The following is an 18817-nucleotide window of genomic DNA, read 5'->3' on the forward strand; positions in this document are numbered from 1 at the left end:
AGTTAAGAGATTCAGAAGACTAGTGTCATGTTGCACAGGAATACAGATAAAGAAAACTCTGCAACTTGCTATAACAAAGAAATATCACAATATAAGATGAATGAAGCTGAACATTTAAAGCTTTTCTTCCACCTTGTAACTGCACACTTCATCTATGCAACCTACTGCAAACCCAATCCTGCTCAAGAGGAGATTCCCACGTCATACTACCCATTTTTGGCCACTCCAGAAGCTGACACATGTATCAAAAAAGAAAAGATCCGGTTAAGCGTCCAATCAGCTACTTCAACAAGCACTTTAGGAACGCCCGGTCACCGGGCTCAACTCCTCTGCGGACCAGTGGGCGCCAAAACTGCCTTTCCTCAGTCTGGTGCAATCTGCGAGATGCTGCCACATTTGCAGAACGGCTCTGTAGTCCGCTGATGCTTCAGGCTGATGAAGAGTCAATCCTACAGATGCTGGGGTGGCGTCCTTCTATTGTCCTGGCTGTTCACAGTGCTGCTGCCTGCAATTCCTCTCTCCTCCCTTCCTCACTCACTCTCTCTCTCCTGTCTCTTGCTCGCTTGCGTTTCTCCACTCCCTCCCCCCTTTTCTCCCCAACCCCTCTCTCTCTCAGAGACACTGCAGGTGGCTGCTCTTTGTGAGCTGCGGTTTCAAGTACAGACCCCTGCCACTTGTCACTTGCATTTGCCCCTGAGGTTCTCCTTCTTCCAAATCTCTTTTCTTTTTTCACTCTTAATACACTATATGCCTCTCTTCAACCATTTCTCTCTGATAAGGAAGTTGATCAGTCAAAAGCAGAAAAGGACAAGGGGCTGTAGGTGCAGAGCCCATCAGCTCAAGAGATCACAGGCCTCCACAGTCAACACTGCAAGGAGGTAAACAGTGGACTGAATCAGAGAGAAAAACAGAGCTGCAGCTTCTCACATGTGCATCAAACACTGTGCTTCTCTCAGAGACTTCTTTTGCAGCACGTCCCCTGATGGCCCGCTGACAGCAGCTTCATTGAGATGGAGCTGTGAGCAAGGCGGTTGAAAAGGCTGAGGCTCAGACGTACTGAAGAGAGGATTCATGCTCAAAAAGCAGGTTCAAACCAGCCACATGCAACCCGTGGTGGGATGGGCACTAACAGCTACACTGCAGTGGTCTCGGTTTTCTTCAAGTCTACAAAGCAAAATGAGCTCATCCCCTGACATGCATACCAGTTAATATTTAAACAGCTCGCTCTAATGCAGACCATAACAAACACAAGAGGAGGACATACTGAGCATTGTGGCTTAGGCTACGCTTTCAGTGTAAACTGGAGGTGAACGTATGATAATGGGAGACCTGGAGGCTGACAGGAATGGAGTTGATGGTTCTGGTATACTACCATAGTCCCAGGGAGCCATCCATCAGCCCCAAGGACAGGCAAGCCACATGATGCTATTGAAGAGCCCAACAGAAAAAAGGCAGGGCAGCAGGCACTGAATCCTTACAAAGCAAGATCTAATAATATGACCTGCAGATGTGTCCTGTGGTGTAAAAATATACCGGGTACTAACCAAGGACAGTCATTGTCCCCTTTTGGGTTATATTGCACTCCACAGAAAAGAGTCAAAAATGAACCCATCACACTCCTCTCTGCATAGTCCCTTCATGTCTGCTACTCTAAGTACCCAGGGAAAAAGGAATACCATTGCAACCTCTCTATTTTGTATCATGTACTCTGCCCGACTGAATGCCAGACAAATCAAGTTTCCAAATTGTTCACCACATAAAGAATGAAGGCTTCAAAAACTGTTGCCATTTCTCTGGGAATGGAGCTGATCTGCGACTTTGACAAACAATAGCAAAAGGAATATGATACCATCCATTTTCAGATCTCCAAGTCTTTGTGCAATGTGACTGAAGTCTAGACTCCATCTGTATGTTGCTAAAAAAATAGCTAAATAAACGATTTCCTCATGCACCAGCACCCATGCACAATTGACTTATGTGTTCATCTTTACATGAAGAGTTTGAAAATTTGAATTCTTAACATCCTTTTTAATGCTGTTTGTCAAAGTCTCTAATTGACTCCATTCTAACAGTATGGGCTAGCCAGTGAGCCGATCCAAAGCCTTGACCTGCCCTTCACTGAAGCTGCTGGTGCCAATTCCTCTCCTCCTGTGTTGTATTAAATCAGACCAAGGGTCCACCTTGATGATGCTTTTGTACCCAAAGTCTGTGTCGTTACCTTAATTAGGATTTACTTTGAGCTGCCTCCTTGATTAAATATATTTTTCAGGACCTTTGCATTCCCTTGAAGGTGCTGATATGGATCCAATAACCTGAAGGACGTGTGAGGAATGGTTCCATGACAAGAATGCCTTCACAAAAATTCGTCAAGGACTGCGTCAAAAAAGCTCTTTTGACAATAATAAAACAATTCCATATCTATCACATTACTTATAAATTCTAGTGTTAGTTTTCGAAGAAAGAGCAGACATTGAAATGCTGTCCATACTAAAGCTGTCCATACTTTGAATTATCTCTGCCTATTATAGCCAAGAAAGCGATTCAAACTTTTATTGTCAAACCTTAAAGACTTATGATGAGATTCAAAATACATAAATAATACAGCAGTGGTGAAATTTATTACGGAAATGAGTACAAGAAGATATGAATGCGTGCCAAGAACAGAGGAAAACTATCCAATTACTCTTTTCTCCTTTAAACCCTAAACATGGATTGATAATTATAAAGACAACATCAGCTGGCCATTTTGTAAAGAAATGCTTTTGAGGTAGGGAAAGAACGGCACAGGAGTCAGGGTTCTTTAGGAAATAATACACATTGTAGTCCATTTGCTTTTTTCAGGAGCTGGTATTCCCAAAGTTTAATGACAATAGAATTACTTCACCTGGTGTTGCATACTGCTGATCTCTGGAAAAATCGATGCCAGCACCAATCAGTGTCATGATCTTCTCGATCTGAGGAGAGGAACGGAGAAAGAGAGATTAGAACATGGAGGAGCTTCACAGTTTAGCCTCCACCCTTCACCAGAAAAATACCAAGAAATTCCCCCAAGCTTTAAACGTTAAACCATCAGTCACAGTCACCCTGCGAGAGGAAATGAGAGCGTTAAGGCTACATCTAGCATGAGAGCAGTTTCACAAAGTAGTTTCTAAAAGAAACAACACAAATGAGACACATTTTCAGCGACTGCGCTGTGAGTGATTGCCTTTATGCATCCTTGATACCCGTGGCATTGCAATCATTTCGAGTGTTTTCATATTGGAGGGGCTACTGCAGTGACGAATTTCTTTGACAAGACACTGTTGCCTGCATCCGAGCTAATACTGATTTACACAGGCACCACAGTTTCAAAATTTGGTGTAAATAATCACAAAGTAAAAGTTTTGTCAGGGCAATTAAATGAAGTGGACAAGGTACAGAGCTGGAGGAGATTGAACGAAACGATAAACAAGCAGTACCAACTGGTTCAGACTTCCCTTGTTTTCCTATTGAGCACTCAATGGAAGGAACATATTCTATAGCAAGTAAAATTGTATCTGTCATAATTATGGGACCAATAATTATGACAATTACCAAATGTGCCATGCTGACTGAGGCTCTTATTGCACAGCATAAAAGCAGTGTGATATGCAATGCAACTGGGAAGAAAAAAGAACCATAACTGAACAAACAAAGATTCCCAGGCCACCATGTCGTTAAACAATATAGTTTCATGCATCATATTTCTCTGAAATAATGCATGTGAACATTACTACATTCTAATCTCCAAGCATATTCACTAATCCACAGCATACACATGCATTTGCACACATTCATGCACACAAACACACACACACAGACCGTCATTTCCCTCAAATGCATTCACAGGGCCAGTGAGGCAGTAATGGGCCATAGAGCAACAATTTTGCACATTTAACACATCAAAAAGACGGCTCCCTTATTCAATCCAGCGGTGTGTGCACATGTATGCTGCGGGGCACAAACTGACAGTGGCTGTTGTCACTCCTGTCAGACACAGTCACCCCAACTTATTTGTGGATGTAAGAACTTTTCATTGGTTGGAATAAATAGCTGCTGTGGGTGGTGGGCACCATATTCACCCCAGTCTTTATGGGTCTATATCTTGCGGGAAAATAACCTTTAGCCAAATTTTCATAGCACTCTGTGATCTATTTTGCCAAAAGTGATGGACTTGCCACTTGCTAAAGAAAGCACAAGTCCTGTCTGCTGTTCCAGAAGTAACTAGGTTAGATATGTGTGTCTCCACTGGTATCATAACTTATGTTAACACTGCACCATCGGGGAACCAAAACCCTTTCTCAAAATCTATATTTTAAGAAAGGCACATTATTACTTTTCATTAAAAAGTTGAAAAAAGTGTTTATACATTGAAATGGTAAGACAATTGGAAGAAATGTCTGTAAGAAGAGCAGAAAGAGAAAGCTAACTTTGAAGAGTCATGCATCAGTTTAAATGGGCATCATCACACAAGTTGTTAAATTAAGATTTCTACACTTTAAATAAAATAATCTTATATTATGTCATTCCACAGAGGCTTCTCAGGCATGAAAAATCCCATCTATATCTAAAAAGAATCCCCCACAAGAGGACAGACCCAAAAGACCCAGAAGGACCAGGAAATATTTATATGAAGATGGAGATCTTACGCTGTCAAAGGAATTAGCCCTTCGGGATTTTGTGGTGGGAGGAGTCGTCGATGTCTGCTGGGAGAGAGTTAGGTTTTTGTTCTGCTTTCCATCTTTGTCCCTATCTACACATCATTGTGCCAACTATCCAAAGGCAACTGTGCTTTCATCCTAACTGCTTTATACATGATCCACCACACCTTTGATATTGAAAGCATAAAACTTAATCTAATATGGTGTTTGGCAATGATATATATAGTGAGCAGATGTGCACTGAGCTGGAGAGGTGAGAGTATGAAAGAAGTAGTCTGATATATGATTTCCAGCTGGAGAAAATAGTGTGAGTTGAGTTACAAGATCAAAAACAAAACAAAGCTGCAGAGAAACACATGGCCACGGTGCAACCTGCAGATCACGCTGTGCGTCGCAGTGTATAGCATTAGTCTTCTGCAAGAGCTTCTCGCTCATTCATTTTCAAAGTTAATCCTGAGCGCATATGAGGAAGACACTTCATTTCCACTTCAATGCAGAGGGAAGGGAAGAAAGGAGAAGTGGGAGCGAAGGGGTGAAGGGAGGCGAGGGAGAGCACGGAAAGGATGAAAGTATTTTCTTCATCCATCTCCACATTGTTACTTCTCTATAGCGCAGACTACAATGCTGCATTCAGACCGGATGAGTCATACATCTCTGTCACCACTAACCTTCATCTCCCAACACCACATGTTCACGACAACAGTGAAACATCACTTACAGAGTCTTAGTAGTGAATTGTTTTTTTATCTCTGCTACTAAGTAAAGATCTAGAAGACACAGCACAACATTAGTGACTACATTTGTTGTGACAACACTGAGGGACTCCTGGAGTCTTTTAGATTTACATGTACTTTTGGAGAGTCAAAAAATAACAGAAATGAATAATTCCTACCTTATTATATGAGATAAACAGTATATAGATATATGGACAGTATCAGTTAGGCATCAATTATCAAATTTACAAGAACATGGACAAAGAAGCGTGATCAAATCTTAGCATCTATTTGATCGTAATGAATCTCTAATCAGCAAATGTTTCCCTTGAACTTGATAGATGGCTAAAGGGAATAACTAATTACTGAAATGATAATTGATAATTTTCTGTTAGTTGATTCGTTTTAGCTCTCTTACTGTGTAGTAACACCAGGCACATGTTGGCTAAAAAGACGACGACAGCAGGAGAGGTTGAACTCAACCATGTGGGGGATGAATGAATGGGGAAGGGCTGGTGGGCAAGGGTGGATAGGTTATGTGGTCTTCATCTTTTGATCCATTTCCCCACTCCCACCAAATTAAGAATGCCGCGCTGGCATGACAAACAATAGAAACAGCATGAGACAAGAGATCTGTCTAGGTGTCCTAAATGGGAAGCTGTCACTTCTTAAGCAAAGATGTGACTGATGGAAAAACCCTTGCTGCATCTCCTCTGACCACTGCAACAGTGCTGGACTTGGCCATCTCTTACACACAGGACATTTCTTCTGCAGAGAATGTGTTACACAACTTCATGGTTTTATGTTGCACTCATAATACCCTAAATTATTACACCTCAGCTGGACAAAGCCAATTAGCCACCTGTTGATGAGTGCTGTCAGTCCTCTGGGGTCAAATATGTAATGTAATATGTCACACTCAAAGCCATGATAATGAGGCCAGGCCAGTGCTCTCCTCCCATAAAGTGACCTGGATCTCTGCAGAAATGAAGATAAAATCACAGCAATGAGCAGTAGGGAGACAATAAGGAGGAGTGATCTTGCACTGAAAGGCTCTGCAGTTGAACTTCCACTGCTATTTCTTTGACTCTTGGGAGATAAGACATGGCTGTAGAGTTTTACACTCTGTAGCAAGGGTCTTAATATTCTGTCAACATTGTAACATTGACACTAACTGTCCATCAGTCTGCAAAATGGCCTCATTGCAAGGATACCTCACTCTGAACGCCTCCAGCTGCAGCGTGTAAGGAGACCTCGTGGTCCCTATAGAGGATGACTGATGGTACTGCACACACAGCAGCACATGTCAACATACCGAGCTGTTTCATCTAAATGCACTGGGTGTATGGATGTATGTGTGTATGGATACTGACACTCACATACACAGTGATACAGCATCAGCTATAGATCCCTCAAGTGTTATGTTCGCAGCTATGTTCTACTTTTTTCACTGCAGATTAAAAAAAAAAAAAAAAACACACCAGAATCCACCATAATATTTAAAAAAATGGATACATGAGAAACACACCAATGAACAAATAAATCAAGATCAGCACTAGACATGATTTAAAAGAGACATTTTCACATTAGACTGAAAGGCGGTGGGATCTGGAATCTCTTGTTCGGGCCAAAAAGTGATGTCATGCTTGAGAGGTTTGTACAGTAACCTTGAGGTCTTGGCTTCCTCCATCGAGTATAATGGAAGTGGGAATACTAGCAGGTCCAACTGGCTTTAAAAACAGCCACTTATGACAGGCAGCTGTGATACAGTGCTGGAGCTGGGCAAATATATCCTTACCGGGGGACGCAGCTCAGTGATTTCCTCAAGGTAAAACACATCCATAACAAAGAAAGCTTCTGAATTTCATGCTCGAGGATGAGAACGCCTGGTGCCGTGAGAGTTAATAAAAAGACGGAGAGGAATGTGCTTTTGTGCTGCAGAGTCTAATCAATACAGAGACCTGGAGTGGAGAGCACTCCATTGTGGGAGAGGCCCACTACCGGCGAGAGGATACAATGAGCTGGGTCAGAAGTCACCAGCAAGGTGGAGGTCAACAGCTGACGAGCTAAGAGGGACCAGAGATAGTCAGGGTAAGATTATAGACACATGAGCTCATTTAGCAAGCCTCTCAAAGTGAGAATTCTACTATACAATCACAAAAAAAAAAAAAAAAAAAAAAAAAAAAAACTTGACAGCTATTTTAGGGCCCTTTTTCACTGCACATCAAGAACAAGAAGAAGCCCAAATTGGACCAAACAGGAACTGGGGCTAGATCCGTTTCCAGTTAACATTTTTGCTTCAACCAACTTTGGGGGAAACAGTGATGATTGTAGTGCTGAGAGAGAAGAGTGACTGATTAATGAAGTGGGCATTTATATGTGTGATGCTTAAGTTATTTATACCCTGCTTTATTTTTTATTTGACACTGGTCAGGATCAGCCTAGTTCCCTCAGACATGGCGGGATATTCCTATATACCCCGTCTTTTTTTGTTTTTCATTTTCCTGTTGAATCTTATCGTCTGATCAAATGATGAGGATGCTTGGACCTCGTCGTTGCTCCGCGGTGCCATAATTTTCTCTGCTTGGCCTTTTCAAATGCTCAAAGTACTTCAACTTTATTATGACTTTAAACTTGGCGGCTACCGGCTCTCACCATCAGTTGCTTCAGTGTGTAACCAATAAGTGATAAACACACCCTCAGGGCCCTTTTGGTTCTTTTGAATCACACATATTAAGCAGAGACCAAAAACAACAACAACAACAAAAAAAAAAATCAACTGGAACTGGACCCTTGGTGAATGGAAAATCCAGAGTTCCTGTTTTTTAGTGCCAAAGAAGTGCCAAAAGGTTTGGTGTTGTTCCAGTGGAAAGGGCCCTTAGTGTGCACATACACTTTTTTTTTTTTTTTAAATGAGCAGTCTTTCTCGGAGAGTCTTGCAATCTCTATCACAGAACTGGGACTCAGAGGGGGGTGGCAGGGGAGTGGTGGGGCCAAGGGAGGGATGGCTGGCAGAGCTTGTTCAGGGTGAAATAAAGGGCTGCCACAGAGAGAGTGTGCCCAGACCACCGGCCTCCCATTTTCAGGCTGGCACCAAAATGGGGGCTGGATGGAAACTAGGAAGGATGCAAGGTATCTAGAGAACACAAACAGACTACCCTCTGAGCAGGTGCCAGCGATCCTATACTATACTGGGACAAAGCACTGTCAGCGGTCCCATCAACATCCTCCTGGAATAGCACAGTATGCCTAGAAATTTCTCACTGCATGCAATTCCACAATTTTCCCAAGAGGTACACTGCAAATGTACACCTCTTCCTTTAAGCTGAATTCCTCAGTGCAGCGAAGCAGACACAGGGCAGCCCTAGTCTCCACTGACTTCACTGACAGAGGAACACTCATATCAACAAAGTAAGGGAATGTATGTCTTTAGCCTCCTGTGGTTCTCCTGTGTTCTCTTCCTGATGGGGAATAAAGAATAAAGGATAATGTTCCCCTGCTGGCAGCACCAGGCCGTAGCACACACCCACACAATTTGGTTTGATCCCAGCGGGTCAAATCCAGGGAAATTCACAGTAACATGCAGCAAGGGCAGTTTTCTCTTCATAGCCACATAAATGAAGGAGCTAAACCAAACCTAGTATGAGCTTATCAACACGGCAATAAAGGAAGAATGGCAATAAAGAGCAGAAAAATATTCCTGACACTGCCTGAGGAGTTTAAAATACCACAGAGGATTGACTATTCACAGAAGACACTCAAAGAAAATGGGTGATATGAAGGAGAGGTTTGCATTTTCCCCTTTCTATTTGAATGTATTTTGCAAATGCAGCAAGTAGCTCAAATCATCACAAAGCAAACACATGAACTTTCACAAAATGCAAGAAATAATACCCAAGAAAGTGCTAGAAAGCATCAATTATTTTCCAATTCATTCATGGTAGGAAGACAAGATTAATGAGATGCCACTGGAGCTGCAGCGGGTAAGGGAATCAATACTCACAAAAGCTGGTTTCATAGTGGCTACTGGATCAGTGTGGTGCGAATCGAAAATGAAGTGAAGTGGGCTGTAGATGACGGCCCTTTCCTTCTGTCTCTATCTGTCTGCAGCTCTCCCTTTCTCTCCTCCCATCTGTGGAGCTCAGCTTGCTGGCCCACACAATGTGCCCCCTGGATTGTCATGTTCAGTCTGATCCCAGGACCAAGACCAACCCGCATTAGCATGCGCTTTACACACCAGCACACACGCGCACGTGGTGCACAATACACACACACACACACACACACAGCTCCTTAAATGGAGAGATGCATAGGCCAAGACCTCATGCAAGTCAAATCTCCTTGTCTTGAAACCAGAGGCAGTGTAACCGAGGGTGTATGTAGCCTATGTGAAGAAAGGGCGGGGGAGAAAGAATAAGAAAGATATAGAGAGCAAAGGAAAGAGGGTGTGAGAAAAGGAATAGTTGGTAGACCAGACACAATGGGGAAAGGAGGGGTGTGTGTACGGAGTGGGGGGAAATGTCCTGGGACCCCTCGCCCAGATGCTGTCACACAGCTCAGTAGAGTGTTCCAGAGCAGCCAATCGTGACCGGCAAGATGGCTGCCTGCATCTCACAGCAACAGTGGATAAGGGGAGAAAATAGATATAAGGGTAGGGGCCCAGCAGACTACAGAGGGAAGATGGGGGAGGGAGCTTCAAGTGGCCTATTTTCAGAGGACCCAACCTTATAAAAATGTGTGCGGGGTATGTTACAAACCAGTCAAACTTTAACTACATTCTCATTTCTCATTTGCAATGCACTTTATATCAGCAGTGTGGATGTTTCCATCTTAAGCAGAGCCAGGCCTGTTCGCTCTAAGGAAAATGAGGAAAAAACACTCAGGGCTCTCACCTATTGCTTTCAATACAGCACTGCCAGGTTATTGAATCGCTATTCAAATGCAAAGAGATAGGGATGGGTTTCTGAGCTCATTAACGTTAACCAATGCTCCTAAACTGGACAAAAGAAATTGACAGCAATATCTGTTTCAAGATTCCCAAGGGGCTGCCCAGCAACACCACAGTCCTCCACAACAAAAAAAAAGCATCTCATAAACATCTCATTAGCTCCAGTGACATCTGAAATGCAAAACATGAATCATCTATTGCTATGAGAAAATCAAGACCTGCACAACTGCACACTGTGTGCAACATTCTAATTCCTGTCATGTTTTCAGAGGCAGTGGGGCTTTTATCTTGAACATTGCAGCTTGGTTTGGTGCATTAGCATTCGCCATGGCTGCCTTGTCGAACAAACTGTCAACATATGAGCCCTGTAGCTCCCATGGCTATTCTACCATGATGTGTCATCCTACTGGTCCAGCAGACAACCTGTTTCTCACACACACACACACACACACACACACACACACACACACACACACACACACACACACACGGGGTCTGACAGACAGCATGACGGTGAACCTGAACATACATGAGATAGGAGATAGGTAAAGAGCAAAATGGATGGATAGCAGCCCATGGTGTGGAAATGCATAGAGATCTGCATTCATGGCTGAGTAGTCACTGATGGCCAAAGGGGGGAAAAATATATAGTTCATGTGCAAGATTAGTTGAATTTTTTTGTGACTGACTGGGCAATAGATCAAGTGAGCTCACTGGGCATGGTGAATAATTAAGACTGAACAGTGATGCTCTTTTCTAGCAGCCTACTTTAAGACTTCAAAAAAAGCCTTTAGGCATTCAGGGGAACTCATAGTACCATTTCACATAGTAACAGACACAAGCATGGTGAATACAGTAATGAGCACAGTGCCTGAAGTGTATCACCTTTTCACTCCTAAGATACTGCAACCTGTTCTTTGAGAACGTCCTGCAGCAGGAGAAGAAACACCAACGCTTAGGAAAAAGGAAACCTTCTGTTTTCCTGCCCCTTCTGTGGCCTCTTATTATGCAACAAGATCAATTATTAAGGTCAGCTAATCTGCATAGATACACCAGAGAGAAGGCAAGAGACCATCTCTGGGATTAACCGGCCACTGTGGGCATCAGGGGAGAGCAGCAATCTTCAATAAGCAAGTAATGTCATGCCTTCTTAATCCAGCGGCAGTCTCGAGGAAAGGCCATGTCCCTCAGGTACACATTGAGGATGTGGGGTGTTCATCAAACTGGATAATTAGACGATGCTCTGCCTGCTACCTTCCTCGTCCCAGCTACCAGAAAGCTCTACAGTTTGACAGATTCCAACACACAAGCTGTTTCCCTGTAGTGATCTCATTACCCCTTTGGGCCTGAATGCAGATGGGGCAGGGTTTCTCACAATGCTACAGTTTCACCCTACGGTGTCACAGACGCACAATGCAAGATAGTAGGTCCAGTATCGCAATGTCAGCTAATATCAAGATGATGCTCGCAGCAGAAGATTTGTTGTTGGAGAAGTTTCTGCAGAAATAAGATCATGAAGCTAACTCTGCCAGCTCTGTTACTATTTTGTATTGTTTTGCAAATTTGTAAGATTTAAAGGTGGAATAGGATTATGTTCTTTACCTTGGCATTCTCACTGATTGCTTACAAAGGAGCAGTGAAGGTCAATTTTTGTTGGTAACTTTAGTTAAACAGTTCCTCCAATCTGAAGGGAGTGCCTCCCTGGCAGACTCTGGCAAGGGCTATAAACTAAAGTTATGTTGTTGATGTTTGCAAACCTCTGGCAATGCTGAAGTTAGCTGCGGCAAAAAACTTCCCTCACAGAGCTCATACATATAAGATTCCACAGACAAGGTTACCCCGAGTCTACACCCTGCTTAAAACGAAGAATGACTCACGCTGTCGATATGTTGTGTTTTTGCTTCAAGCTTGTGAAGTCTTTTAAACTTTGACTGGCCTCTCTTTTCAAAACAGCCCTGACTGCATGCTGTCCTCGCCCCTCTCACACTGACACCAAGTACAGAGGGGAGAATGTCAGCGTGCGAGACATTTACTGAAAGAACAAATACCAGGTCAGTTTGCTGTCACACGAACAGTTCTCCCAATTCACTACGACATCGACAGGTGGTACAGTAGTCTGGAATTTACGAAAATAATAAAGTCCCATTTTCAAAATAGAGACAAGCAATAATAGGGGTACCGCATTACAAAGAAAGATACTCAAGCACTCATTTATTTGTGGTAACAAGTAACCTAACATGTTACCTTTTCAATTCAAATAATCAAATTAGTTTAAGTAACTTCACATAATTACATATCCTGATTCTTTTGCAAACATAAATAAAAATCTGTTGTTTCTGCATCTTAAGTGTGTAGGATTAATGTGCATACCTATGTTTAACTAAGTCAGCAAAGGCTAATAGCAGAGACAAACAACAGCCTTAATATCATGCAAGTAATCCCCCTATTTTTATATGTTTGTGGGTAAAAAGGGCAACTCTGTTTGTCATTCCTGTTTTTTTCCCCACAGAGTTAATTATGGGCCGTAGAAGGCTTGGCAATACACAGACTACAGTGTTAAAACGTGGGTATTAAAATTAATCAACATGTGAAACACATTGCAAAGGGTTTCTTTTTTTATTAACGTTAAAGTACTCGAGCGCAATAGTTTTCTCAACAGACATCATAAAAGTTACTTTTAAAAGTAACATTCCCCAACACTGAGGGCAACTAAGTAGTTAATTAATTAAAGTAGAGATTCAACACAAATGTCTCATGAAGACATAATATTTGTGTGTTCCCAAACAGAGAAAGGGATGGAAAAAGTTTTGAATGCCAGACACACCCTACACACCTACACAGCCAACAAAATATTTGCTGAGTCACAAGTACTGGTCAGCAAGCCTAAACCCCCTGCAGATATATTTGGGTAATTTTACCTTTTATCTTAGAGAGCCAATAATACAATTCTGGCCTGCGTTGCCCATCTCCTCTCCTGAGGGGAGGTCAGTGAGATGGTCAACCAGAAGTTGGCAGTAAGAAGGAAGTGACCACCTGCATATAAACCATGATCCAGTGCGGCTAAGATATTATCCTCAGTGCTACTTTTATTCTTCTGATGAAGTCCACGCAAAGGAATACTGGGCAGATATGTGATGTTTTTCTTCTGGAGAGGGAAAGAGCCCTTGATTTGCTCTGGATGGTGTGGCATCATAAATGCAATGCATGGCTCCAAGTGTGTAAGACTCGGCTGCACCACAGGGAGGAGCAGTGTATTAAAATCTGTTAACAGCCAAGGTCAAGTAAGTTCTCCAACGCATGCCAATGTGTGCCTTGTTGCATTTGGTTTGCAAAACCAGATGCAACAAAGCACCACCAAAGCCACTGTGACACTATATTGGGTAATTTAGACTTATTCAGTCGACAATTCTCATAAAGCTAACTCATAATGGAGAAACTTGGGAGATAGTGTTAATCTTCCAAGCTGTTCCACCGTTTTCCTGTCAGAAAATGGTAAAACAGAGTAGTTAGGGAATATTTTTCACTTCTGTAGCCTGCATGATTATATACTTGTTTGTACTGGTTTATGGTGATATATACTCTCACAAAAGTAACTGCGTTTAAAAATGAATAAAACTACACTGATAAGTTTGTGAATGCCTTTTTTATGGACTTGTTTACCTCAAGTGTCTGACTAACAGTTGGGTGAGTGAGGGATTTTTGAGAAAACCATTTTCTTGTCTGAATAATCCTTTGGTAAGTAGTGTGTGTGTGTATGTGTGTGTTAGTATGATAGGCTGCCCATCTCTAGGGGGGGCTCACGTTGGAGTCTGAAGCCTTGGCAGCTGGAGGAGCCAAGTCCTAAAGGGAAGATAGAGCTGCGGCTCCGGCGTTTTCCCTACATCTCAGTTTCCAATCCTTTGTCTCTCATCTTTCTCTCTCTCTCTCCGCTCCTTACTCAGTTTATCCCCATCTTCGTGTCTCCTCTAATCTCTTCTCTCTGTGGCTCTGCCCAGCTCTTTATCTACCTCCCAGACAAAGCATTAAAGTGCTGAATGGCTGGATATATTCAGTTAAGAATTACCCACCATTATAAAAAATGCCGTCAGGATTGATACAATAAAAATTCAGTGGTATAATACCGGATTCAAATTTCAGCGCAGGTTTAGGCAGGCGCAAAATGAGCAGCAAATATAAATTCCCTAAGACATTCAGTTTACTGTGTATAACGTTAGGCTAAACGCTTTTCACTATTGTCATATACAAATGCTGACAAACATTGTTTTTGCCGATGGTATGTGTCAAGCCAAAAACAACTCCAACAGGAGAGTTCTCCTCAGGACAACAGGTGCTCTGTGAGCTGACACAGCAAACAGGAAGTTTTTGTTGAAGTTTTCCACAGAAACAACAGTTTTTACTTTATCTCTTATTTTAAGTTACAGACAAAAGGATTTCAAATGTTTTGTGGTTGCAGATTTTTACTTGTGCTCAATATGATTTTACTTGACTAGCGGAGCATTTTACTGCACAGAGAAAACCAAGACGGCATCCTCTCATAGAAGGCGTTTGGATTCTTGCACTAAAGCTGCTATTCATGTAAAAAAAAAAAAAAAAAAAAAAAAAAAAAGGAATATATTTTACTCTGATGCAATCCCGGTCCATGTATGGCTGCACGGCCTTCTGTATTATATACTGTAAAAGTGCCACATGAAACCTCATATTTACTTCATTCCTATGGCTTTTTGTATTTCATGACAGGGATTTAGACCTAAAAAAAATCAGTGAAGTCAATACTAGTCTCAGTTTTTAAGTTCTAAAATTGAGAATATTTCTTATTTATTTTGCCTTCTGCTGCCTGGTGTCAAGCGACAGGGTGTTATATTTTTTTTAGCAGCAGCCCCTGGACACTGCATAACTTTCTGCATTCTGATGCTCACACCTGCAGTTAAAAAACACACTGATGAAACCAGGCTGCACATTTTTTAGTGATTATATATATAAACTGCAAGCAGATTCTGTCATCTTTTATTTTAACCTACACACATCTGCAGTCTGTGTTGGAGCTCTGCACTGGCAAGTCTCCAGTCTATGAAGTGCACATACTAATGGCATCCTTACCTCATCCCATTCTGAGGTGAAAGAGGGAGACTTCTCAAGCCTCTTCTTGCCAGTGCTACAGTTAGAAACAGACTCGCTGCGGCTGCCCAAACCTCCTTCCTCCTCGCTAGGCGGCGACACGAGCAGGTCAGAGTCCGACTTGGAGAGGCTGCGTGCCAGCTTCAGGTCCCCGGGGGGGCGCATCCTACCAGCAGACGCTGCTCCAGCCCCGGGGTCCCTTGGCTCCCTTGGCTCCCTTGGCTCCTTGCTCACAGTCGCATAAATTGCTTTGGGGTCACAGTCTGTCAGGATAGTGGCCATTTTGGGACGGCTGGGTGGTGGTGGTGCTGCTGCTGCTGCTGCTGCTTCTTTTACTTTGGTTGCTCCTTTCGACTCAGGATGGCCCCAGCTGGCCGGCAGCACCCCTGGTAGCCTGAAGGGTTCCTCGCGACAGTCGAAGACAGGGGAGGATCCGTGTAGCAGGCCGGTGAACTGCTCTGGGACACCTGCGCCCAAGTCCTGGCTGAGCTGTGAGTTTTCTGGAGAAAGTGAAGAGGAGGACAAAGTGAAACAGAGAAAGAGAGCGGTTTGTGAGGTCTGGAAACTAAACTTCTGTTGAGGGGCAGATCTGCTGAGTAGGGCTAATAAGAAACCGCCCACACCAGCCCCGAAACAGATCTGTAATTGTTTCCTACTACGAGTGATGGAGAGAAAGGGTGGGAGAGGAGAGACGGGGCAGGGAGAAAGCAAACGCTGCCGAGAGAATTACAGAATTCCAAACCCAGCTTGCAGCCGTCTGACAACTATCTGGCAGTGCCTGGATTTTGTAACATGCCTCCTCTTGTGGCTCACTTTTTTTTTTTTTTTTTTTAACTTCCTAACAGCTCCTATGGCCATTCATTTGTAAGCCTTCAATAAAAAATCCATAGAGCAAACAATTCCTTGAGCTACTGACTGCACTTATTTGCAGTCATATCACATAAACACAAGCACACAGATACCACAGGGTACAGTAAACAAAGGAGAATACACACACACAAACAAAAAAAACACAACAAAAGAACACTGAAATATCACCAAGAGGAGCAAAACTTACACCGTCAGTCCTCTGCAATGAAAACAACTCCGTAATGGGACTGAATGGCAAGCGCACTTAAAAACAATCAGACTTTTTTTCTCACAGCAGGCCTCGTCTCCCCTCCTCCTTCCTCTCCCAAAGGAAAAACTGTCAGCCAAGCCTCTGTTTCACTATCAAGTCAGACAGAAATTCCAAGTGGAGCCAGGTTGTGCCCGTTTTCATCTACAATTTGGCTTTGAAGCCTTGAAAGATATCACGACTCTGAGCCTTTCTCTGTGTATCTCCTCGTTTGAAGCGGACTGATGCAGCTGTGCGTTGTTCTTCGCTGCGTGACCAGCAGCCGCCTGTCTTCCTGCCTTCTAATTCTAGACCCTAATGGCAGCTCGGGGACGGAAATTTGAATCATTCGATCCACCAGCAGCCCGACTCTTAGCCACTATCCTGATAATTAGTCTTCTGACACATGGTGGACGCATGTGTGTGTGTGTCCGTGTGTGTGTGTGTGTGTCTGCCAGGGTGACAGGGTCAGGGTGTTTGGTGACAGGGAATCTGGGACAGTGACACCGCAGGAGACTGGTGACCTGTTGCAGCAGTTTTTAGTTTGTCCTTCAGAGAACAACTTCAGTCAACGTTTGTGCTGAACAGGCAGCTGGCTGGCTCTGCTATTTCTCAACTTGCTATTCAAAGAAGGAAAACATCAAAAGGGCGAGCTGTAAAAGATTCATATCTTTGTGAGAGAGAAATCGCACCACTCCACCCAGAAATCTGTCTGATAGGCGAAGCTCAATCTGCGTTGGTCTAAACTCTTTAAGGGGCCATTTGCAGCGAGGGAGTGCACCTGACAACGCCCTGTGCGCCCTTGAACCAGTTGCTAAACGCTTCATTAAGGAGAATTTTGTGTGGGGACTTTGCTCTGCATGTGTGTGTGTGTGTTATAAGGGGTGAGTGAGCGTACTGCTTACATATGTCAGGACCACAGCCAAACACCCACCCTGTCCTTGGCAGCTGGTGAGTGTGAACGCCCAATGAGCGAATCAGTGCCGTTCCAACAATCTCACATGATGTTAACTCTTGCTGAGATGACAGACCAAGACCACTGAGACTGTCTTGTTCCTGTTGCTCTACGCCTGAGAATACACACACTCTAGGGTTGCAAACATTTATAGATAAACCAGTAACACTAATGATCAATTAACAGATTGATCTATTTAAAAAAATGTAGGTTTTGCTTATGAACGACAGGACGAAATGTGTTTTTTTTCCCTCTAACAAAGTCTTATCTCCATTTAAGAGATGTGTGACGAGACATGGAGTAGACATATCAAAACAATTACTTCATATGAAACTCAAGTCATAAAACATTAAGAAATGAGAGGCCTGCAAAATTGTGAATGTCTACTGTGACTTAGCCTATAATACGTCAATGCAACAGCAGATTGCCCATTTAACTGAAAAATAGAAGAAAAAAAATTCAGGAAATTGCCCCAATTTATATAATAAATCAACCACTGATTATTCGTGTCTTATTAACAGCATTTGTTCAGATTCTTAATGGTGATTAATGAACAATCGATGAATAATTACCGTCCCTAATACAGACAGAATCTCTGAAAAAGGCGCCCCAATGTTGACGCAGGTTTTACAGACGGTGAGGTCACCACAGAAGGGGCATCTGTGCTCCATTTGGCACTGTGAGCGCCATGTTTTGCTAATGATGTCATGTTCAATTTTGCAGACACCGCTGTGCCAGGTTTAAAGTCCGTCCAAAGTCAGTTCATGTTCTGGCTGGGGGAAATCAGCTCTTTTTTTTTCTCAAGTGTAGATGGGAAGACATTTTTAACTCAGGTCATGAGGTGCAGAAATTCAATAAGGAACTACAGGCCATCTTATTGATATTTGGGCCTTTACAGTACAGCAAGGAAACAAATACTTCTATTGATATTGCTGGTCAATAGTAAACATTAGCAAACTAGGGACAGACAGAAATAGGGAAAAGGAGCTCTGAATGATGAAGTAATGCTCTATCACTGAGCATCAGCTATGGGCAGCATGTTGCCATAGACCAAAAAAAATTACATATAAACATATAAAAAATATTCCAGCACATCAGCTTAAGTTTGCTTCTTAACCGTAGTAACACGTTAAGGAGTGAAATTATTCATTCACTTTATCAATACGTTTATAAATACTGACTGATTCAACTGAACTGAAATAAATAAATATAATTAATCACTGCAACTTTGGCATGAATCGACATTAAATCCTTTTCCAATTCCAATTCATACATGTATTTTTTTTTTAAAGATCAATGTAGTGATGTGAC

The 18817-nt window shown here is 42.7% G+C and overlaps 1 protein-coding gene across 8 annotated transcripts in view; it reads right to left on the minus strand.

The window, feature by feature from the left end:
- Positions 1 to 18817, minus strand: part of anks1aa (ankyrin repeat and sterile alpha motif domain containing 1Aa) — a 68025-nt gene that overhangs the window by 18978 nt on the left and 30230 nt on the right. For 5 of the 8 annotated variants that reach the window (XM_030055279.1, XM_030055278.1, XM_030055281.1 and 2 more), the window contains 3 exons: positions 15438 to 15955; positions 4668 to 4724; positions 2885 to 2954 (listed from right to left, as the gene is read on the minus strand). In XM_030055279.1, coding sequence (XP_029911139.1) covers positions 2885 to 2954; positions 4668 to 4724; positions 15438 to 15955 — 645 coding nt within the window. The remainder of the gene's footprint in view (positions 1 to 2884; positions 2955 to 4667; positions 4725 to 15437; positions 15956 to 18817) is intronic. The other 3 variants (XM_030055283.1, XM_030055280.1, XM_030055277.1) reach the window with 2 other exon arrangements.

This window comes from Myripristis murdjan, chromosome 7 (assembly GCF_902150065.1).
Source record: "Myripristis murdjan chromosome 7, fMyrMur1.1, whole genome shotgun sequence".
In the NCBI taxonomy this organism is placed as follows: Eukaryota; Metazoa; Chordata; class Actinopteri; order Holocentriformes; family Holocentridae; genus Myripristis; species Myripristis murdjan.